The following is a 17,726-nucleotide window of genomic DNA, read 5'->3' on the forward strand; positions in this document are numbered from 1 at the left end:
GTTCAGCCATATCTGGGACAAACTCAAACTAAAACCACACAAATGCATGTGGCTATTCATTCTCAAAACAAACCAAGCATGAACCTGCACCGCTAACTGGAGAACCTTTGCTTTGACTGTTTATAACTAAGAGTGATACTTCAAGTTGGCCACATTTATTGGGGAGTGGGTTTCTTTATCATTGCCGACGTATGCCCCACCAGAAAACCACCTGAAGGACACAAATGGAGGGATGGCTCTTATTATTTATGCAGGATGAAACCTGTGTTTTGGGTTCTTTAACTGAAATGATGAGACACAGATGCAAAGAGTAATCTATGAACAAGTCCTTAAATTTAGAACTAATGCTGTACCAGGAACAGAAAAAGGGGTTGCATTTAGATTTGTTTTCTTAATCTGAAGAATTGACAGACCGACAGATTGTGGTCTTTAAAGCTAAAGTGTCAGAGGAAGCACTTATTAATAGCCTTGACAGCAGCAAAATCTGATAAATACCAAATTGACTGAGGCAGAAATCAATTTGCTGACTGCTAAATATAAAAAGAGAAAAAAAAATGTGCAAACCATAATGACTCTGTTAAATGCAAACAGAAAGCTATGAAGCAGGTAGACAAACTGTGTGCAGGGACCAGTGTGGATGACTTTAAAGTAGTACAAGTAATCATGAAGCAAGAGGAGATGTAAAAATAAATAAATAAATAAAATACAGAACTCACATCAGGGGGGATTCGTGCACCATCTTTCACGGCGTTGCCCTCCACTGTGATGTGGTAGACCTGCCCGTCTGTGTCAGTGAATACAAAGTGCTCTCTGGCTGAGAAGGCCTGGCTGGTCTCCGATTTGCTTTCAGCATCTTGCAGAAGACTGAAAGGGTAGAGGACAGATATGCCAATTTAGTGCACAATTCAAGACCGTTTAATGTAATGACAACAAACGTAGTAGCTGTAACCTGGTGGAGCCAGCCAACATGTAGGAAAAAGAAGAAGAGGAGGAAGAAGAAGAAGAAGAAGAATTGTATGTGTCACGTGACACTGACAACAGACAATAGCAGTGAAATGGGAGCTGCAACAAGCCCAGATAGTGCAAAAGCAACTATAACTAAAACAAACAAAAATAAAAGAAATTGAACTGCAACACTCTTTAATAATAATAACAACAGATAAAGAAAACAATATACAATCCTATATGCAATTAAGTATGCCTAGGATGGGTGTAAATCCTGAGAGAAGCTGGAATTGCACTTTACTTTATTTTTCTCACTACCCTCGCTGGGTTCCACCTGTACTGGAAATATTGGGCAAAATACATCATTACCTGAACTCAATTATTAGAAAGGAAAACATTTGGAGCAGCAAAGGCTTCCTGGATCTGGCTGCCCTGCAGTACTCTGTAATCAGGGATGAGGATCATTGGTCAGGTGATGGAAATGCTCATGACATCCAGTTCCTTTGTGGAGACTTATGGTGCTCTTATACTTTTGTGCTTAAGTGGTCAGACAGAAAATATTCCTCATAAAAAGGCAGCCAATACCCTTGAAATTTCCAAAAGTGCATCAGAATGATATGTAGACTATTAGAAGTAAAATTCCCTCATCTGATTAAATAAAAATTGAACGGTCCATCTTAAACTCCCTACTGTGAGTGGAGCTGTGGGGGAAACCAGGCACTGAGCTTTTCTACAATAATTATAACAAACAAACATCTAATAAAACATGATCGCCCAGGATGCTTTTTACCGACAGGTGCTGGGCGAGTTGTCGAGACAGAGAAACGACTGCTCGGCATCGAAAGATCGTGCAAAGACTAAGTAAGCGATAATAGGTAATAAGATTACAGGTAATACGATTTTTCAAACGACAGCCGCCCAAGAACAACGCTGTCAAGGTTTTCAGGGTGCACCTGATGACCGAGGACTCGATGTTACTCTGCTCAGCATCTGACACGGTCTGGCGAGCTATGGCCTCCCTCGCTGCCATCTGCTTTTTCTTTAGGCTCTTCAGATTGTGTGATGGGGACCATTCCTGGTGAAACACAGACACATAAACACGGTGACAAATCACAAAGATGCAAAAGCATTTGGTGACATAACAGCAATTACAGGGAAAGAAAAAAAACACAGGAACACAGCAGAATTGTGACCTGCAGCTTTTTGGTGCAGTGTGGCTCAAAGTCTGTTTGGCCCAAGGTTGTAATCAATATGGAAATGAGACAGCAATATCACGTTGGGGGAGGCAGGCATGTATTATTAAGTTTATTGCTCTTTTTATTCGCACTATAGACGATTTTACAGCTCCACTGTAAAGTCTGTCCGGTATAACTCTTCTTTTATGGAGATTTCTCTGGCCTAATGAAGCCACTGTGCGATCTTTGCTGAGGTTGAGGGAAATTGTCTAGGTTAATCTTTCAAGTAGCCCCTTCAAATGCAAGGATGATAAGGAACGAAAAAGTACAGAGTCTATTACCAAAGAGAAGAGTCAACAAAGGATGTTTGTTTCCAAAGCTCTTCCTGTGTGTTGTATTCATAGAGGGTAAATAAATGATGGATTCTGACAACTTAACCATCAGCCCCAGACAAGAAGCCAACAAAGAAAAGTGTTTAAGTACAATACCACTTTTCAATTTGCTTCTTTTAATTTGGTTTTCAAATGGGTTTTCAAGATTGTGAGGAAGTGGAGACTTACATTTTATTGGTCACTGAAAAGTGATGGAAAACTACTGAAATTTGAAATGGGTTTGCAACTTTTGTGTTTTGTAATTTTGCAAGAAAGAAATCTATTTCCGTGTATATTAAATATTTCAAAACTGTTAGGCATTTCTTCATCATTTTCTCCTTTGATGACAAGAACACCACAGACAGACACGCAACCAAGAGCATTAACAGATTTTACTGTCATCAGCTATGAACGTTTGTCTAAAATGACTGATGGATGCGCAATCGGGGCTATTTGTCCAGCTCACATACGGGTGAAAAGTAGCTCAGATTCTCTGCTATTTGTAAAAAGATGCTACCCGTTGGTAACCAAAGTCCAGTACACATGGAGGATGCTGTCCCTTTCAATAAAGGCCTCATCAGGTCAGGACCGCAATAATTGTACCTGAGCTTCCAATGACGTCTAGGGGGAGGTGAGTAGTTTCATAGTGAGACATCAAATGAATAAAGAGAAATGTAAATGATCAAATATGCAGCAGTAAATTTGGATGAGTCGCATTAGTTATCGAATGTTCTTTGTTACAGAATTGCTTGAATTTGTGGGTGTACTCTGTATAGGTATACACATATATATACTGTATATATATATAAATAACTGATGCGTATATTTGGTACCAGTGCAGTAACGGTGGGAAAGTTCTTGGCCATCTCTCGGAGAAGGGTTCCTGTCCTGACATCCCACAGCTCCAGCGGTTTGTCTCTGAACACCACCACCAGGTACTGTCTGATAATAGAAAACAAAGACGCACACAGTAAATGTCCAGGGAAAAAAACAGAGAACAGCCCTTTTTAATTGTCTCTTAATTGTGATGTTTTACATCTCAATTCAGTTCAATGAAACTCCATCAATGCCCGAGGGAAATTATATTGCTGCATTATAAATGAAAAAAAGATAATGAGAGTAAATTATTATATTGCAAAGTGACTGTATAGATGCTTATTGTAAAATATTCTAGTTGTGAGCAGGAACAATGTCCTGCGCTGGTCTGCACTGCAGCGAAGCACAAGAAGCCTCTGATCAGACACTGCATCTGAGCATTTCTGCAAATCTTCACCAGAAACCCAGAACAAGTAAAGAATGAAGGGATGCAACAGCCCAGTCTAAGGCTGCATGTCCACTATAGCATGAGCAGTTTCACACGTGGATACACACCCCTACATAGACATGCATTGAATAATACTCACATGGGATGCATTCATGTGCATAAAGTTTGGTCAAGCTCAACTAGACCTTGATTATGCCGCATTGCTTTTCATAGAAAGTGGATGTGATCCACCAGGTGTAATCAATAAATCACATATAGCGGACACCTGCCATCTAAAATAATGTGGCAGGTCCTTTTGAGAAGAAATGAATGCCTGCAAACCTCTGAACTGAATTGATTATGTAAAGAAGTATGGGGAAATATTTCTTCAGAGTGATGTGAGAGGCCGAGGATGTCATAAATCAATTAATTCCGTTTAATTCTTGCTAAATGTGCTCTACAAGCTATTAATTAGTTGCTTGTATGCCTACGTTCTTGCCGCATCAATGCCTTGAGGTGTTGCAAATTAGCTTTGAATGAGGGTATACTTCCTGTTGCACACCGTGCGGTACAGCAATATAAAATCATGTATGGAGTCGAATGTTGACAGTCTGGTACTGAGTTACAGACGTACTGGTGAATGATTTATGCATTTTATCAAAGCAGTAACATGCTGTAACATAGTTCGTTAAAAGAGAATGATGAGGGATTATAATGATTTCAATGGCTTTGGCATGTGTTGCTATTGACAACAGAGTAAAAAGTATCAACTGTCAGCAATTATAAGCAAGAAGAAAAAAAAAAAAAAAAAAAAATCAGAAGTCCAAGTCCAGATAGATTTTTTTTGCCGATTTCCATCAGGGTTTTCTTTTTCCATTTAGGTTTAACACAATTTAAAGAGCAGTAAAATCTAAACTGAATTAACCATTTAGAAAAAGGAGAAACCAAAGAGCTGCACAGATGACACATCCTCAGGACAGCAATGTGCTGTTTATGCTTTGGCATAAATGATAAATGTAAAAAAAAGTGTTAGGTAAACGTTCTGTCTGTGCATCCCAACTTAAAGCGTTAGAACCTGCGTCGTGTTTGTGTTGGGAGGTATTCAGCTTTGTCGGGGGTGGAAAGAGCAAGCAACTTACTTGAGATGAGACACTTTAATCATCTCAATGGGTGGCTCGTCATTTCCCCGGTCGCCTCTGAATGCAAAGCATCTGCCTGAATGCGAGAAAGAGAGAGAGAGAAAGGGAGGGAGGGAGGAAAGGACAGACTGTGATGGAGGGCAGCTGATGATCTGAGACGAAAGATGATTTGTTTCCTCGTACTTGTGAAATCATTGATCTCTATTTTCAATTTTCCATAAGCACTTTCTTGTCCTGGTCCTCTCTCTCTTTTGCATTCTCATTTTTTCTGCTGGAATCCCCTTCTTTCAATCAGCAACTTTTTACTAACCAAAGTCAAAATTATGCAAATCATCAAGGTGGCCCCTTCAAAGTATCGAGAGCGCCCTTCAGGTGCAGTCTGCACATTTACCCGGGGAAGAGCTGATCTGACTGCAAAAGACAATTAGGAAAGTGGCCTTTAAAGTGGCCTCGTCATGGATCTGCCTGTGGTGCTTAAGACGGGAACTATGACCTACATAGTTGTGATGGTGACAGCATTTGGAGTACACCAGAGGGGACAGAGCAGCTAAACATATGGTGAATGGAAAACTTTTGAAACCTGTGGTGCACTTGAAGCTAATGAACCACTGTTGTTTCTTCACTGCCACACAGTGGGAGTGGCCACATGTCCTGATTGCAGAGAGTCAATTAAGGCTTCCCACATTTCAGAGGCTGTCATCACATATTTTGTAAGAACAGCTCAAAATGTAATACATGGCACTCGAAGCATTGTAAAATGTTTCTCCAGCCAGAACTTTATGCTGCTCACTGACCCTGAGAGCGTCTCAGAAAGACAAGTCCAAGTTATGAGCTGCTGACAACGTGCTTATGTGTTAATGCAACACATAAACGTTATGCTGTTAAAAGGGAAAGCAAACAGCCGCTTTTTAGGACCAACTTCCATCAGTTGTTTCACCTTTGAAAAACAAATTTATTTTCAATCTTACAAAATCTTGCCTCAAAGGACTTGAGAGAGTAGCAGCAATTTCAGTTCCAGACGAGGTCATTGTTTTCAGGTTTGTTTTTGTTTTGCCGTAACTTCATTTCCAGGGTATATATAAATTAATTTTGCATTTCTAACAGGAAAAAGTTTGATGTTCTACAAAATTGAGAGAATAACTCATTTTACCACTTTGTGCCGTCACCACTCCTCACAACTCTTAAACTGCACTCTTGCATGGAGGATACCACGGCATAAAGGGGTTTCAACATTCTCCACTGTCACTACTGACACAGGTCAGGACGAATTCCAACCAATCTTTCTTTGGAAAATATTGTTTTACACAATTAAATCATTTTCTTACACCTGTGACAAAAACAGGGGATCCTCTGACTGTCTTTGCTCCTCATAGCGTTTCATGTTCACTGCTTTTGCACCACATCATCAACACAGTCATCTGCCAACAACACACGTGCAAAACAAAAAAAACAGCATGCCAAAAATGCCTCTGAAGCAACTTGTTTTGGAATAAATTGCAGGCCTGGAACGCAAAAATGGATGACAACAAACAAGTGAAGTGACAAGAAAAAAGAACCATCTGCAAAGAAATAAAAGTCTTCTTTTTATTTTTGTAGTTTCAATTATCTAAAGATTATCTCAAGAACCCCATCAGTCGAAGCAGCACGTCCGCAGATTAACAGATTACGTTAGTATGAATCTTCATTAAAACGCAACAGAGCTATTTTGCTACTGTTCTGCTTTTCAACTCGAGCCCTGGTATTGCACAGTTCACCGTCCCAACAAGTACGGACACTGGTATATGAGAGACATGAGCCTGGGCAGTCTACACTAAACACTGGGCGACAGGTAGGCTGTGTGGTGTACCTGAAGCTGTCTGTGGAAACATTTTTCTTCCTTATCTTCTGAACAAACTAGAAAAAAAAACTAAACTCAAGCCTTCTGCTTTTATTGTAAGCCGTCTTAGCCCAATTGTTTATCAATATTGTCTTCAAATTAGAATATTCCACACATCTTGACAATGTTGATGTGACATTTGCACCACTTCAGGCATAAAAGGTGAACCCACACGTGTATTGGATCATGTCATACTGATCTAAGTCTCTAAGAAAAATAAAGGTATATCACACAGCTTTTCCTTTATGAAGACAAACTGTAACAGAAGAGAGTGATTACCACGCCCTTGGAACTTTGCATCTGTTGATCTATCCAACTATCCCCTGGTGCCTCTGAAACAACCTGTAATTGTCTTTCATGATGGCAAACGCTTCATCTACCCTCAGGTTACTTGGAAATCCTCTCTCTTCAGCACATAAAAAGGAACTATACATCTCCACATCCCCGAGGGGGTAGAAACAACTTTGGTCTGCCGGTGCACAAATTCTATACACATGCAGAAATTCAGGATAGGATCTCATTTTCTGAGCCTTATAGCCGTTGATGTTAACAGTAACACCTTTTAGATTACACTTTAATTTGGAGAATGTTTAAGTGTCCCCCTAGGGGGCGACAATAAAAGTTTCGACCCTTTTCAAGAATGGCCTCGACAGGGAATGTCGAATAAAAAGTTAAGAATGAGAAAGACTTGAGCGGTACTTCTCTTTGTTGTTGAGCAGTAAAGGAGATCAACAAATACATCTAAGGATAACCTGTGTGCGTGTGCGTGTGTGTGCTTGTGTGTGTGTGTGTGTGTGTGTGTGTGCGTCTTACCAGTAGGCAGATCAATATGCTGCAGTTCATTGCGTACCAGGCCCATGTTGTTGGGAGCAGAAGTGGCAAAAGACAGGAAACTCGTGAGACTCACCCATTCAATCCCCCTGTTGAATAAAAAAAAAAAATCATACACAAACACCAAGTTTTCAGATAAAAAAAGAAATTGGGACAGGGAAATGTAAATCAATATATGTTTTAAGGTTCGTAGGAAATTGAAGAGTACAAAAAGGCACAAGTCTTAGCTGCAAAAATGTATGAAAAAGAAAAGAAAAAGGAAAAAAGAAGCCACATGTTAATCTCTTAGATGTGGAGTCGGTGTCTTTGGGCTCGGAGGCATCTGGAATGAAGTATTATTAGTGGAAACCTGGATTGTGGTTAAAGGAATTAGCATCCAAGATCATTTTTTGTCCAAGAAATGAAGCGGATACCGTCTAGGTCAAACATGAAAATCATCATCCAGACTGTCTGGGATTGTATCTGTGTCCTTGACAACAGTTATTTACACTTCTGGGAGGAGGACAAGCCCGTTGACATTTGACATATGCTGCCTTCAGGGCGACATACTGCCCAGGGACAGCCATGCATGCACGCGTTATAAAGGCATGACAAAAGGTGGTTACTGGTCGGGCCTTTCTGAAAACTAAGGATTAACTGTAAACCATGGACTGCTGCAGATTGTAAGATGTGAATGCAGGAAGAATGAGGTAAAATAATAATACTGTACATGAAAAACGTCATCACTTGGTATTTTAAATTTCAGTGTGAAGGAATAGCAACATTACAAAGAGGGAAAGCTTTCCTGTGCTTTACTGTTGGAATGTATTTTAGGCCTGAAATGCAAGAATGGGCATATGATAAGAATTTAGATGAAGTTGATGTGAAAAAATATGAAATATTTTGAGTTTTTTCGATAATTTTTGTTCCAACTTCTTCCTTATTTGGAGTTGTAATGCTTGAATGTTATATGTGCAGTTTAACGCTCTACCAAATCTTGGCAAGAAATAACTTAAATGGTATAATGCTTTCCATTTCTACACACTCCTTCGGCACGGTCCATTAGGGAGGCGTAAAAACACAACGTTCAAGTTAAAGAGTGCGGGATGTAGTTATATTTGACAAGCTTGGCCAGCTGAGGGAATGGAAACTCCATCATGATGGGATGGTAAATAGACACATGATTAATTAGTCGATTTGCCCACTAATGTAAATGAGATGCTAAGTAGCCCAGATTCCTTTAGCAAGGCTGTGCAGGGGCAACGGGCTGCAGTGCTCATTACCATAAAGCACCTCTGCTCTCTCTCCGTGCCTGAAAACAGACACCTTCAAGATCACATTCAAAAAAGAAGGAATGCAGACAATCTGATCAAGGTGTTTCAGGTGTAGGCCATAATCAAACAGCACTTCTCTGAGGTACACGACTGCTTGAATAGATGAAATCCACAACAAAGGGAGGGGCTTCAAATCTAAGGAAAGCAAATGCCGAAGAAAAGGTGAATAATGGTGTAAAGTTGGAGTGTTTATGTGTATTAAATATAACCCTATAAGCTGCGTGTGAACACGAGGTTCAGTACAGAAGATGGATGTTTAGAGCCTTGACTCTACAGCTAATTCATAGACACCATCATCCAGCCCGCAAAGCCGTGGCCCGTTATTGCTGTAACATACACGTATGTGTTAGAATTTAGTGAACTCTGCCCGTGTTGAAGAGCTCATTAAAGTTTGGGTTTTGCATTTATGGATACCAACTTCTCTCATTAAAATAAAACCCAGCTCTGCTTGAATAGATGGCTTTTGCTCCCCAATCAATCTCCTAACAGCATTAACTGATTCAATTTTGTGCTTAATTAATCCGGGTGAAAATAGTTTTGCTGTTCTTTAGAGGATACTATTTAATGAAGCACAGCTTTCTCTTTGTTGGTGTTTACCAGTTGCAATGTGGGGAGCGGGGCTACAAAGGTATCCAGTATTGTGATTGTTACCCTTTTCTGACATGAGAGCCACAATATCACAGAGATCAGTCCAATCGTTCTTGTTTCATGTAATTTGATAATGAAAGTGTGTCTGACGTCATGACTGACAGCTGCAGAAAATCCAAGTAACCACCAAGGAAAGGACTATTTGTATCAATCCATTTTGGGTAATACTGTGAGACTTTCATGGATATTCAGTTTTATTTTTATTTTGCAAAGTTAAGTTTGACAATATTCATAATTAATACTGGTGTCATCGTATAAAAGTTGCAAACAAAAACACTCCACGGCTTCAAACAAAGCCGATATGTTGCTTATTAGGTGGAAAAGTAACAGCTTTCTTCTTTTATCTTGATAAATATGAGCAGATTTTCTGATTTCAGGACCATAACATGATCAATATTGCGACTTGAACCATGTGAACTAAATGTTGCTCATATATATTTTTCGTCTCTTTCTCATCCCCCAGTTTAAGGTGGTATGCTTTGTTTCACATCCATCATTTTGTGCATCTGTACATCACCAGCAAGGCTGCGGCACATGACATCAACATTCCTACACATTTTATTGTGTATCTTGTTTCAAAACCAATGATTCATCTGTAATGACTACAGGATTAAAAACGGTTTAACAAGCATCACCATACTTTTGTATCCATTTGAATAAAAAGCCAAAAGCCTTATCTGAAATTCATTCAACATTAACAACCAGATATATTATAAATAGAAGTTACATTATTTGCTATCGGGCAAGTTTCTATCACTAATGACTAGACGAAAGACACAAAGTTAAAAACTGATTAAATCCAAATTTAGCAACAAAAGTCTAATTAAACTAAGTGGCCTAAGGTGTGGCACAATTATCACTGCAATTATCTGGACTCAACAGAATCCTTTGGTGGAATTACTACCACTGTTTTTCTTCATCTTTAATCACACCATCTTGTAGCACCATCTTCTAAGTCTTACACCCCTTTCAGACAGTGGACGACCACTAATCTGGCATTAAGGTGGTTTATCTGAAAGTGAAGTTAAAGTGGTTCATGAAAAACCAGTCCCACTTGTATGATTAGCAGTAATCTTTAAAAATGTGTTGAGTCTGAATTACAGCAGTGTTAAACTTGTTGTAACGGCAAGACGTGCTTACTTTGATACATAATAAAATTCCCTGTGCGACATATGCACAAATGATCCCTTTCCATCAGAAAACTCATTCAGGAACTCAAAAAACTTGGAGAAAGAGATGAAAGGGAACTGGAATGATTACAAAATCACGGGACTGTTGGATATTTGTGCCGAGGAAGTAGTTTAGGGGAAAGACATTTTTGAGCTGTATTTGAAACACAAAGAAGCAATTTATTGTGACATATTTGCTGTGTGCCAACAATACTGGCCATGTTGCCTCAAATACTTCCATTGTCACTCAAAGCCGCTTTGATTCTTATCATTTTGGTTCTCAAGGAAAGTTTTCTTACCATCTAACAATAGAGTTTGGGTTGTTTTAACTCCTGAATGTTCCTTTACGTAGCAGGCACAAGAGAGTTTCATTTGGGACAACATCTGGAAGTTCCACTGCTGATAAAAAAAAGGAGTGACTCAGCCAAAGCTGCTGACCCCCCAAGTAATTACAAAAGTTATCATTAGAGGAAAGGGATTATGCTTCAACATCTCAGGGGCGGGGCATCAGTGGACAAAACGGCTGGACATATTTTGATAAATGGAGTTTTATACCAATCAGGACCTGGGCCGCCTCATCATCCAAACTGTTAACAGTCTTGCAGCTCTGTGAGTCGTTTAGATTTAGTATTAACATGTAAGAGAAAGGTGACAGGAGCAGCCAGTCAGAATGAAGAAGATGCTAGACGTTTATCACATTTAGCACAAAGGAGGCTGGATGTTGGTTAGGGTTAATATAAGCACTATGATTCTGCCTGTGCCTTTTCAGTCACTATTTTGTCGATAATGTTTGTGTTGATAATGCTTGTAGTGTGATGTGACTGAATAAAGAATTTCAAACAAACAAAACAATATCTGTGTATTAAAGGTCTGAATGGTCACGTTTTCTTCTGCTTGCTATGTGGCAAAAAGTGTTAAAACAGGTTTTTGTGTCTGCAAGCAATTTAACACCAATGTCACTGTAAGCACACTTCATTTTTAAGCCAAATGAAAAGGAATGAAAAGCTGATAGAGGTGATCAATAATCTGACCCAGTGCACCAGGTCATTTTACATTATTTTTCTCTAAAAAAAAAAAAACTTGCTTAAATGTTGTGATATCCAATGCCAAGTAATGGTAGAGACTTCTAAACACTCTACTATAATTAGTAGTATTTTAGGCTTTCTACATATTGAAAGGAGTAAATGGAGAAAAAAAAATGTGATTATTAAAATAGAACCATTTTATTACAATCAGTCGTCAATGTGATTTCACGATTTTGCTATCCCTCATAGATTAAATGTCAAACATACAGATGTATTGTTTTGTCACCTCTGGATTTCTCGCTACCACTGGGATAATTTCTGAAAACCTCTCTGAGTAAAAGTAGTCCACTCATAATGTCCGCTGTGAGCGCTAAAGGAAAACAAGAGAAACACATAAAAACAATTGCATACTTGAGTTTGTGGTGTTGATACAAAAGGTGGTAGGACTGAATTATTTATAAAACACAACTCAAGAAGTGCTAATACGATTGTTTGTAATTTTGTTTTCACAAGACTCGCTCTGTCAGACAGAAATGTATGAGTTTCATTTACTTAATGTGTGTTAATAGTTCCCAATTGTGTTAAATGGCCTTGTCACTAATGAACAGTGCAATTGTTTTGATTGGTTTATAGCTTGTCCTGTTTTTGATTTTTACTTCTCTGATTAAAATGCCTGTTTAAAAGGAAATGAAACATTTCCTGATGTGAAATCTGCTTTTCCTGATCGATACCTTGAATGACCTCATGCTTTTAGTGGTCTTTATATGTGTAATGTATGATCTTAGGAGTTCACAAAAGGCTTTTTGTCTACATTAACATTTCAAATTATTGTCATTACATGTACTTTTCAGAAAACACAATGCTTACATGATCCATCCTGCTCTTAGTCACATCTTTGTGAGTTGCTGTGCTACTGGTTGTTCTGGATCTGAACAGACTGTGGTTGAGCATTTGGCCGTGACTCATTTGCCCTAAACAGGATATCTAACAACATCTAGACTCTTCCTCATTTAAAAGAGGAAGACTGATGGCTGGCCGCTCCTGTCACCCGTCTCTACGGTCCAAACAGTTCACAGAGCTGCAGGACTGGACTCAGGTCTGCAAGTTCTGACTGATATGAAACTGCACCTGTCAAAATATGTCTAGCTCTCTTGACCGCCCTTCAATCAAGAGAGGCCAAGGCCGAATCCTTTTCCCTATTTAGATCAGAAACTGTTTAAATGTGAACTTACAGGGAGGATGCACTGCATGTATAAACGTCTGAGCTGCAGTTTCACAAACTTTAAGTAGACTGATGAGAAAAGCAACCTCACACATTGTCTTCTTTCGACCACAAATAAATAGACACACAAAGACCAAATAAAAGTGTCCAATGTTATCCTTGTAATGCCCTGGTTTTTGATTTACTTACACATGACACAAAGCTGATTCTATTTAAGAACCTTGTTGAAGTAAATGAAATGACAAAGTAAAAGATTGTGCTTTTACCATCAATACTCTGTTCTTCCACTCAGTGGGGTCTCATCTAGCTACGAGTGCCAGGGCAGTGGTGAAGTATCTTGGGGGGGGGTTTGAGCCGGGACAAGTGGGGAAGTACATGTGAAGATACAAGCTGCTACACGCGTCCACGCTCATGGAACCGATGATCATCTCAGGCTCAGTATGTTACAACAGAGGCCTCTAGACATACTATCATGGGGATCCTGTATTTAAAGTAATGTTGCTTTCTCCACAGGTGGCAGATTAGTGGGATTAAAAACAGTATCCCTTTTCACACAGTTTCCACGACATCCACACAAAACAAAAAAACCTTTGCTTCGTGAAACCTCCGCTGTTCTCCTACGGTAATTTACACAGAGTAAAAAGACACAACGCAGCGGCGCATAAATGAGTATTCATACACTGCATTTGAGCACTGCAAAGTAATTTGATTGTAATTGTTTTCTGCCACTCTGCCAGTTCATATGGGCTCAAATTAAAGCCATAAATATTTTGTATCCGTAAATAAACTTTGTACTTCAGTAGGCGATGCAATGTGATGATTGGCTCTCCAGAAACGCTTTGAAACCCGTACCAAAGATCGCTGATTGGCTCTTATTATTGGCATGTCAAAACGGTGCCATAATTCGTAGTTGTAAAAAAGTTTGTAGCTTTTTAAAAAAAAGTTTGTAGCTTTGTATATCCAATGTTGCACACAGACAAATTAATTCCACAGCTACAAAAATGTTTTACACATGCACAAAATATTTCTACAAGTACAAATATTTTTTGCACATGCACAAAATATTTCTACAAGTACAAATGTTTTGCACATGCACAAAATATTTCTACAAGTACCAATATTTTTTGCAAGTACAAATATTTTTTGCACACGCACAAAATATTTCTACAAGTACAAATATTTTTTGCAAGTACAAATGTTTTTTGCACACGCACAAAATATTTCTACAAGTACAAATATGTTTTGCAAGTACAAATATTTTTTGCACATGCACAAAATATTTCTACAAGTACAAAGTTTATTTACAGATACAAAATATTTATGGCTTTAATTTGAGTCCATAAGTTCACTCTTATAGAAAGAGTCTTTTCTGCGTAGCTTGTGTTTCTATTTCTCAAAGTAGGAAATGCTTGGAATACCAGCACAAAGGTCCTGCCTTGTGGCTGTGTCAACTGCTTGGATATCCAGTGTGTTCCTGGATGACATGACACGCAAGTTTGGGAACCACCAAGAGTTTCCCGTTATTATGGAGTTATTACGTAGAGACTGAATTGTGATTGGATTGGTTTTCCTAGACCTAGAGCAATGGGATCATTACTTCTTTTTGTAAAATTATAGACCGAACAAAGGAAGGACCAGCGTTTGAAAGTTTAAGCACCTCAAAAGTTGGAGCCGTCAGCAATCGAGCCTCTAGGGGCTTTCATCAAAATCATTTTTAGAGAAGGTCAACTGATGTAAATGTCAAAGCTTTATTTGACTCCTCAAGGCCTATTCAAAAAATTAGCACCCAAAGGCTCATGTCGGAGGGACTCAGAAAGTTCACGTCATTGAGGTCATATTATATTTATGGTGGTCATGAGGTACAGTTTTTTTTCTCTCTGTCACATCCCTTTCAGTTTTCATCAGTCCCTTTTTTCTCCATCATTCACTTAACCTGACTGCAGTATTAAACTCAGATCATACTGTACATATACCTACTCTTAGATGTCTGTATATTATGAACATACGGTTTCTATGACAATCCTTAGTTGGCTGCGCTTCCAATTGGGTGTAATTAAGAAACTGTCTTATATAAAGTTGTAGTAGTAGGTGTTCAAAAGGCTACTAAGATTTTCAAAAAGTGTTTTAAGGGAAAAAATAAATAGCTTAAAAGGAGTGAAGCTAAATCTTGTTACAAAAATGTACAGTTTCAACACTACTTTTACACCAACGAACCTTTCTCCAATCCACAGTTATGTAAAGAAACAGTGCGGGAAGAAGGGCTGAATGTGTGCGACTGCTGCAGGAAAACTAATTTGGATGGTACAAATAAGCAAACATTTAAATTCGTCCCATAACGGTATTATCTGTGTGTCTTTATGTACAATGGAGACATCAGTTCCAACTGACTTGATCTTGCCCAGAGAGCACAAAGTTTTCTCCAATTCACAATGTAATACGACTGCAGGTGACAGTCTGATATGCACTTTCAATTCTCAATGCTGAATAATAATAAGTGTTGCTTGTGTAAGAGACGCAGAATGTTGGTCAGACATAAAGAATATACGACAGAAATAGTACCATTTGGTTCATGCCAATGTCAAAGACGGCAATTTAAATGACGGACTGTGTTGGTATCAATACTAAACGTATATTTGAACATGTCTACACTGTTTATGACAACATGCAGAGCAATATTTTGTGCAGAAAATAGTGCATAGCAACAGATGCCATCAGCATCACTTGAAATCCCAGAACGATCACCACCTCTATTTACAGAAGGCACACTATGGTATACCTCAAGTGACTGAAACCCCTGAATTCCCCATTCATAGATATAGAAAAAAAGTGAAAATAGAAAAAAAGGCAAGGCCCCAAAATACACTGCCAAATAATAATAAAAAAAAAAAAATATATATATATATATATGTATATATATATATACAGTACTCGAGTTGTAAAAAAAATCAGGGGGGATGGTGGATTTTATCATATGGGGACAGATAATTTGTGCTGATTACAAATAATATAATATATTACAAATAATAGCACTGACCAAAACACCTGCAGAAATACTGCAGGAATGACAAAGCAGCAGTTAAATGCAGCCTTCTGTAAGCTTTAAATATCCACTGGGCTTACATCAAATACATCAAAACACAACAATAAAAAACAGTTTTCTGAACTTATCAATATGACTCTGTCCTTCACAGGATAAGTAAAATGGATCACTGCAAAAACTCAAAATCTTAACAAGAATATTTGTCTTATTTGTAGTTAAAATGTCTCATTTTAGTAAAATAATCTCATTACACTTAAAACAAGACTCATCACTGGAAAAAACAACAATTTTCACCTGTTTCAAGTAGATTTTCACTTGAAATAAGTAGAAAAATCTGCCTAGTGGAACAAGATTTTTTGCTTGTAATAAGAAGATAAATCTTGTCCCACTGGCAGATTTTCCTACTTATTTCAAGTGAAAATTTACTTGAAACAGGTGAAAATTGTCAAATAAGTTATTTTTCTGGTGTTATTTTTCTGGTGATGACTCTAAATGTTGAAATAGCAGTAAAACCACATTCATTGATGAAATGACATATGGGATGGAAAGGGGGGATGGCAGTTTTACAGGGGGGGATGATTTGGACCTTTTTTATTTCAGGGGGGATGCCATCCCCCCTCAACTCGAGTACTGAAAAGTAAGGACATTCGTGTTTAGTAGATTGTTTCTGTGTTGCAACAATGCTTCTTGGCATTATCTTATGCGGCTGGAAAGCCTGCTTATTTCCCTTTTGAACACATTTGTAAGGAACATGCATTTGTGGGAAGAGCAGCAGAGCTGAGTATGTGGGTTGTGCTCATGAAAAATTGGCAGAATCTTCTCTGCCAATGTCAAACTGTTTATTTTCCTGCTGCTATTGGCAGGTGTCTGCAACATGTGTGCTGGAACCTGAACATGTGGAGGAACATCATGTTCAGTCCAGATTCTGCCTACAGCAGTTGGATCATGGGGGGGGGAAAAGACGTGGAGAACACTGTGCTGATTCTTGCACAGATAGAGTAACTTTCTCTTTAGGTGGAGGCAGTGTGGTGTGGTGGGGTGGGGTGGTATCTAAACAGGCTTCCAACGGTATAAGATTTACTGCCAAGAAACATTGTTACAACAAGCATTGTTACAACTTTTCTTACTACATTTTTTACGTACAGTTTTTAAAAGTCTACACGAATTCTATGATTTTCTACTGTGTTTTATGTGGTTACAATAACTTTTAATTTTATATCTTTATATATACAGTGCAGAACAAAGGTTTGGACACACCTTCTCATTCAAACAAATGGGGAAGTGTGTCCAAACTTTTGTTCTGTACTGTATATATTCATCTTATTTTCAATTGAGTAAAATATTACTAGGAAGGTATTCAAAAATAAACTCATATAAAGCAATATACTTAATTATTTGTCATTGACACACAAGAGCTGACACATCACACCTATAATGTGATTGTTGTTGCCTCAACAACCTCTGAGCTGAAAAGACTCAACAGGAAATCAATTCAAAACAACATGACTAGAGTTTTCAGTGCGTTGTGTAATGAATATATCAGCAAGTGTATAAACTGGCTGAATGAAAATGCTGACCTTGAAATACTTTCTTGTTGTACAAAAACACCTATAAGAAATGAAACTGTTACCTGACTTCACAAGAGTGAACACTAAGTTCCTTGTGCAGAAGACCACTGGTCAGGTTGAAGACAAGTACAGACCCATTGCTGGTGCCTGAGAAGAGGAGA

General features: G+C 38.5%; 1 protein-coding gene across 2 annotated transcripts in view; it reads right to left on the reverse strand.

The window, feature by feature from the left end:
* wdr11 (WD repeat domain 11) overlaps positions 1–17,726 on the reverse strand; it is a 74,740-nt gene that overhangs the window by 20,337 nt on the left and 36,677 nt on the right. For both annotated transcript variants that reach the window (XM_061745058.1, XM_061745057.1), the window contains exons 11-16: positions 17,628–17,712; positions 7,563–7,669; positions 4,874–4,949; positions 3,325–3,433; positions 1,899–2,020; positions 717–864 (exon numbers count right to left, since the gene is read on the reverse strand). In XM_061745058.1, coding sequence (XP_061601042.1) covers positions 717–864; positions 1,899–2,020; positions 3,325–3,433; positions 4,874–4,949; positions 7,563–7,669; positions 17,628–17,712 — 647 coding nt within the window. The remainder of the gene's footprint in view (positions 1–716; positions 865–1,898; positions 2,021–3,324; positions 3,434–4,873; positions 4,950–7,562; positions 7,670–17,627; positions 17,713–17,726) is intronic.

Source organism: Cololabis saira, chromosome 17 (assembly GCF_033807715.1).
Source record: "Cololabis saira isolate AMF1-May2022 chromosome 17, fColSai1.1, whole genome shotgun sequence".
NCBI lineage: Eukaryota > Metazoa > Chordata > Actinopteri > Beloniformes > Belonidae > Cololabis > Cololabis saira.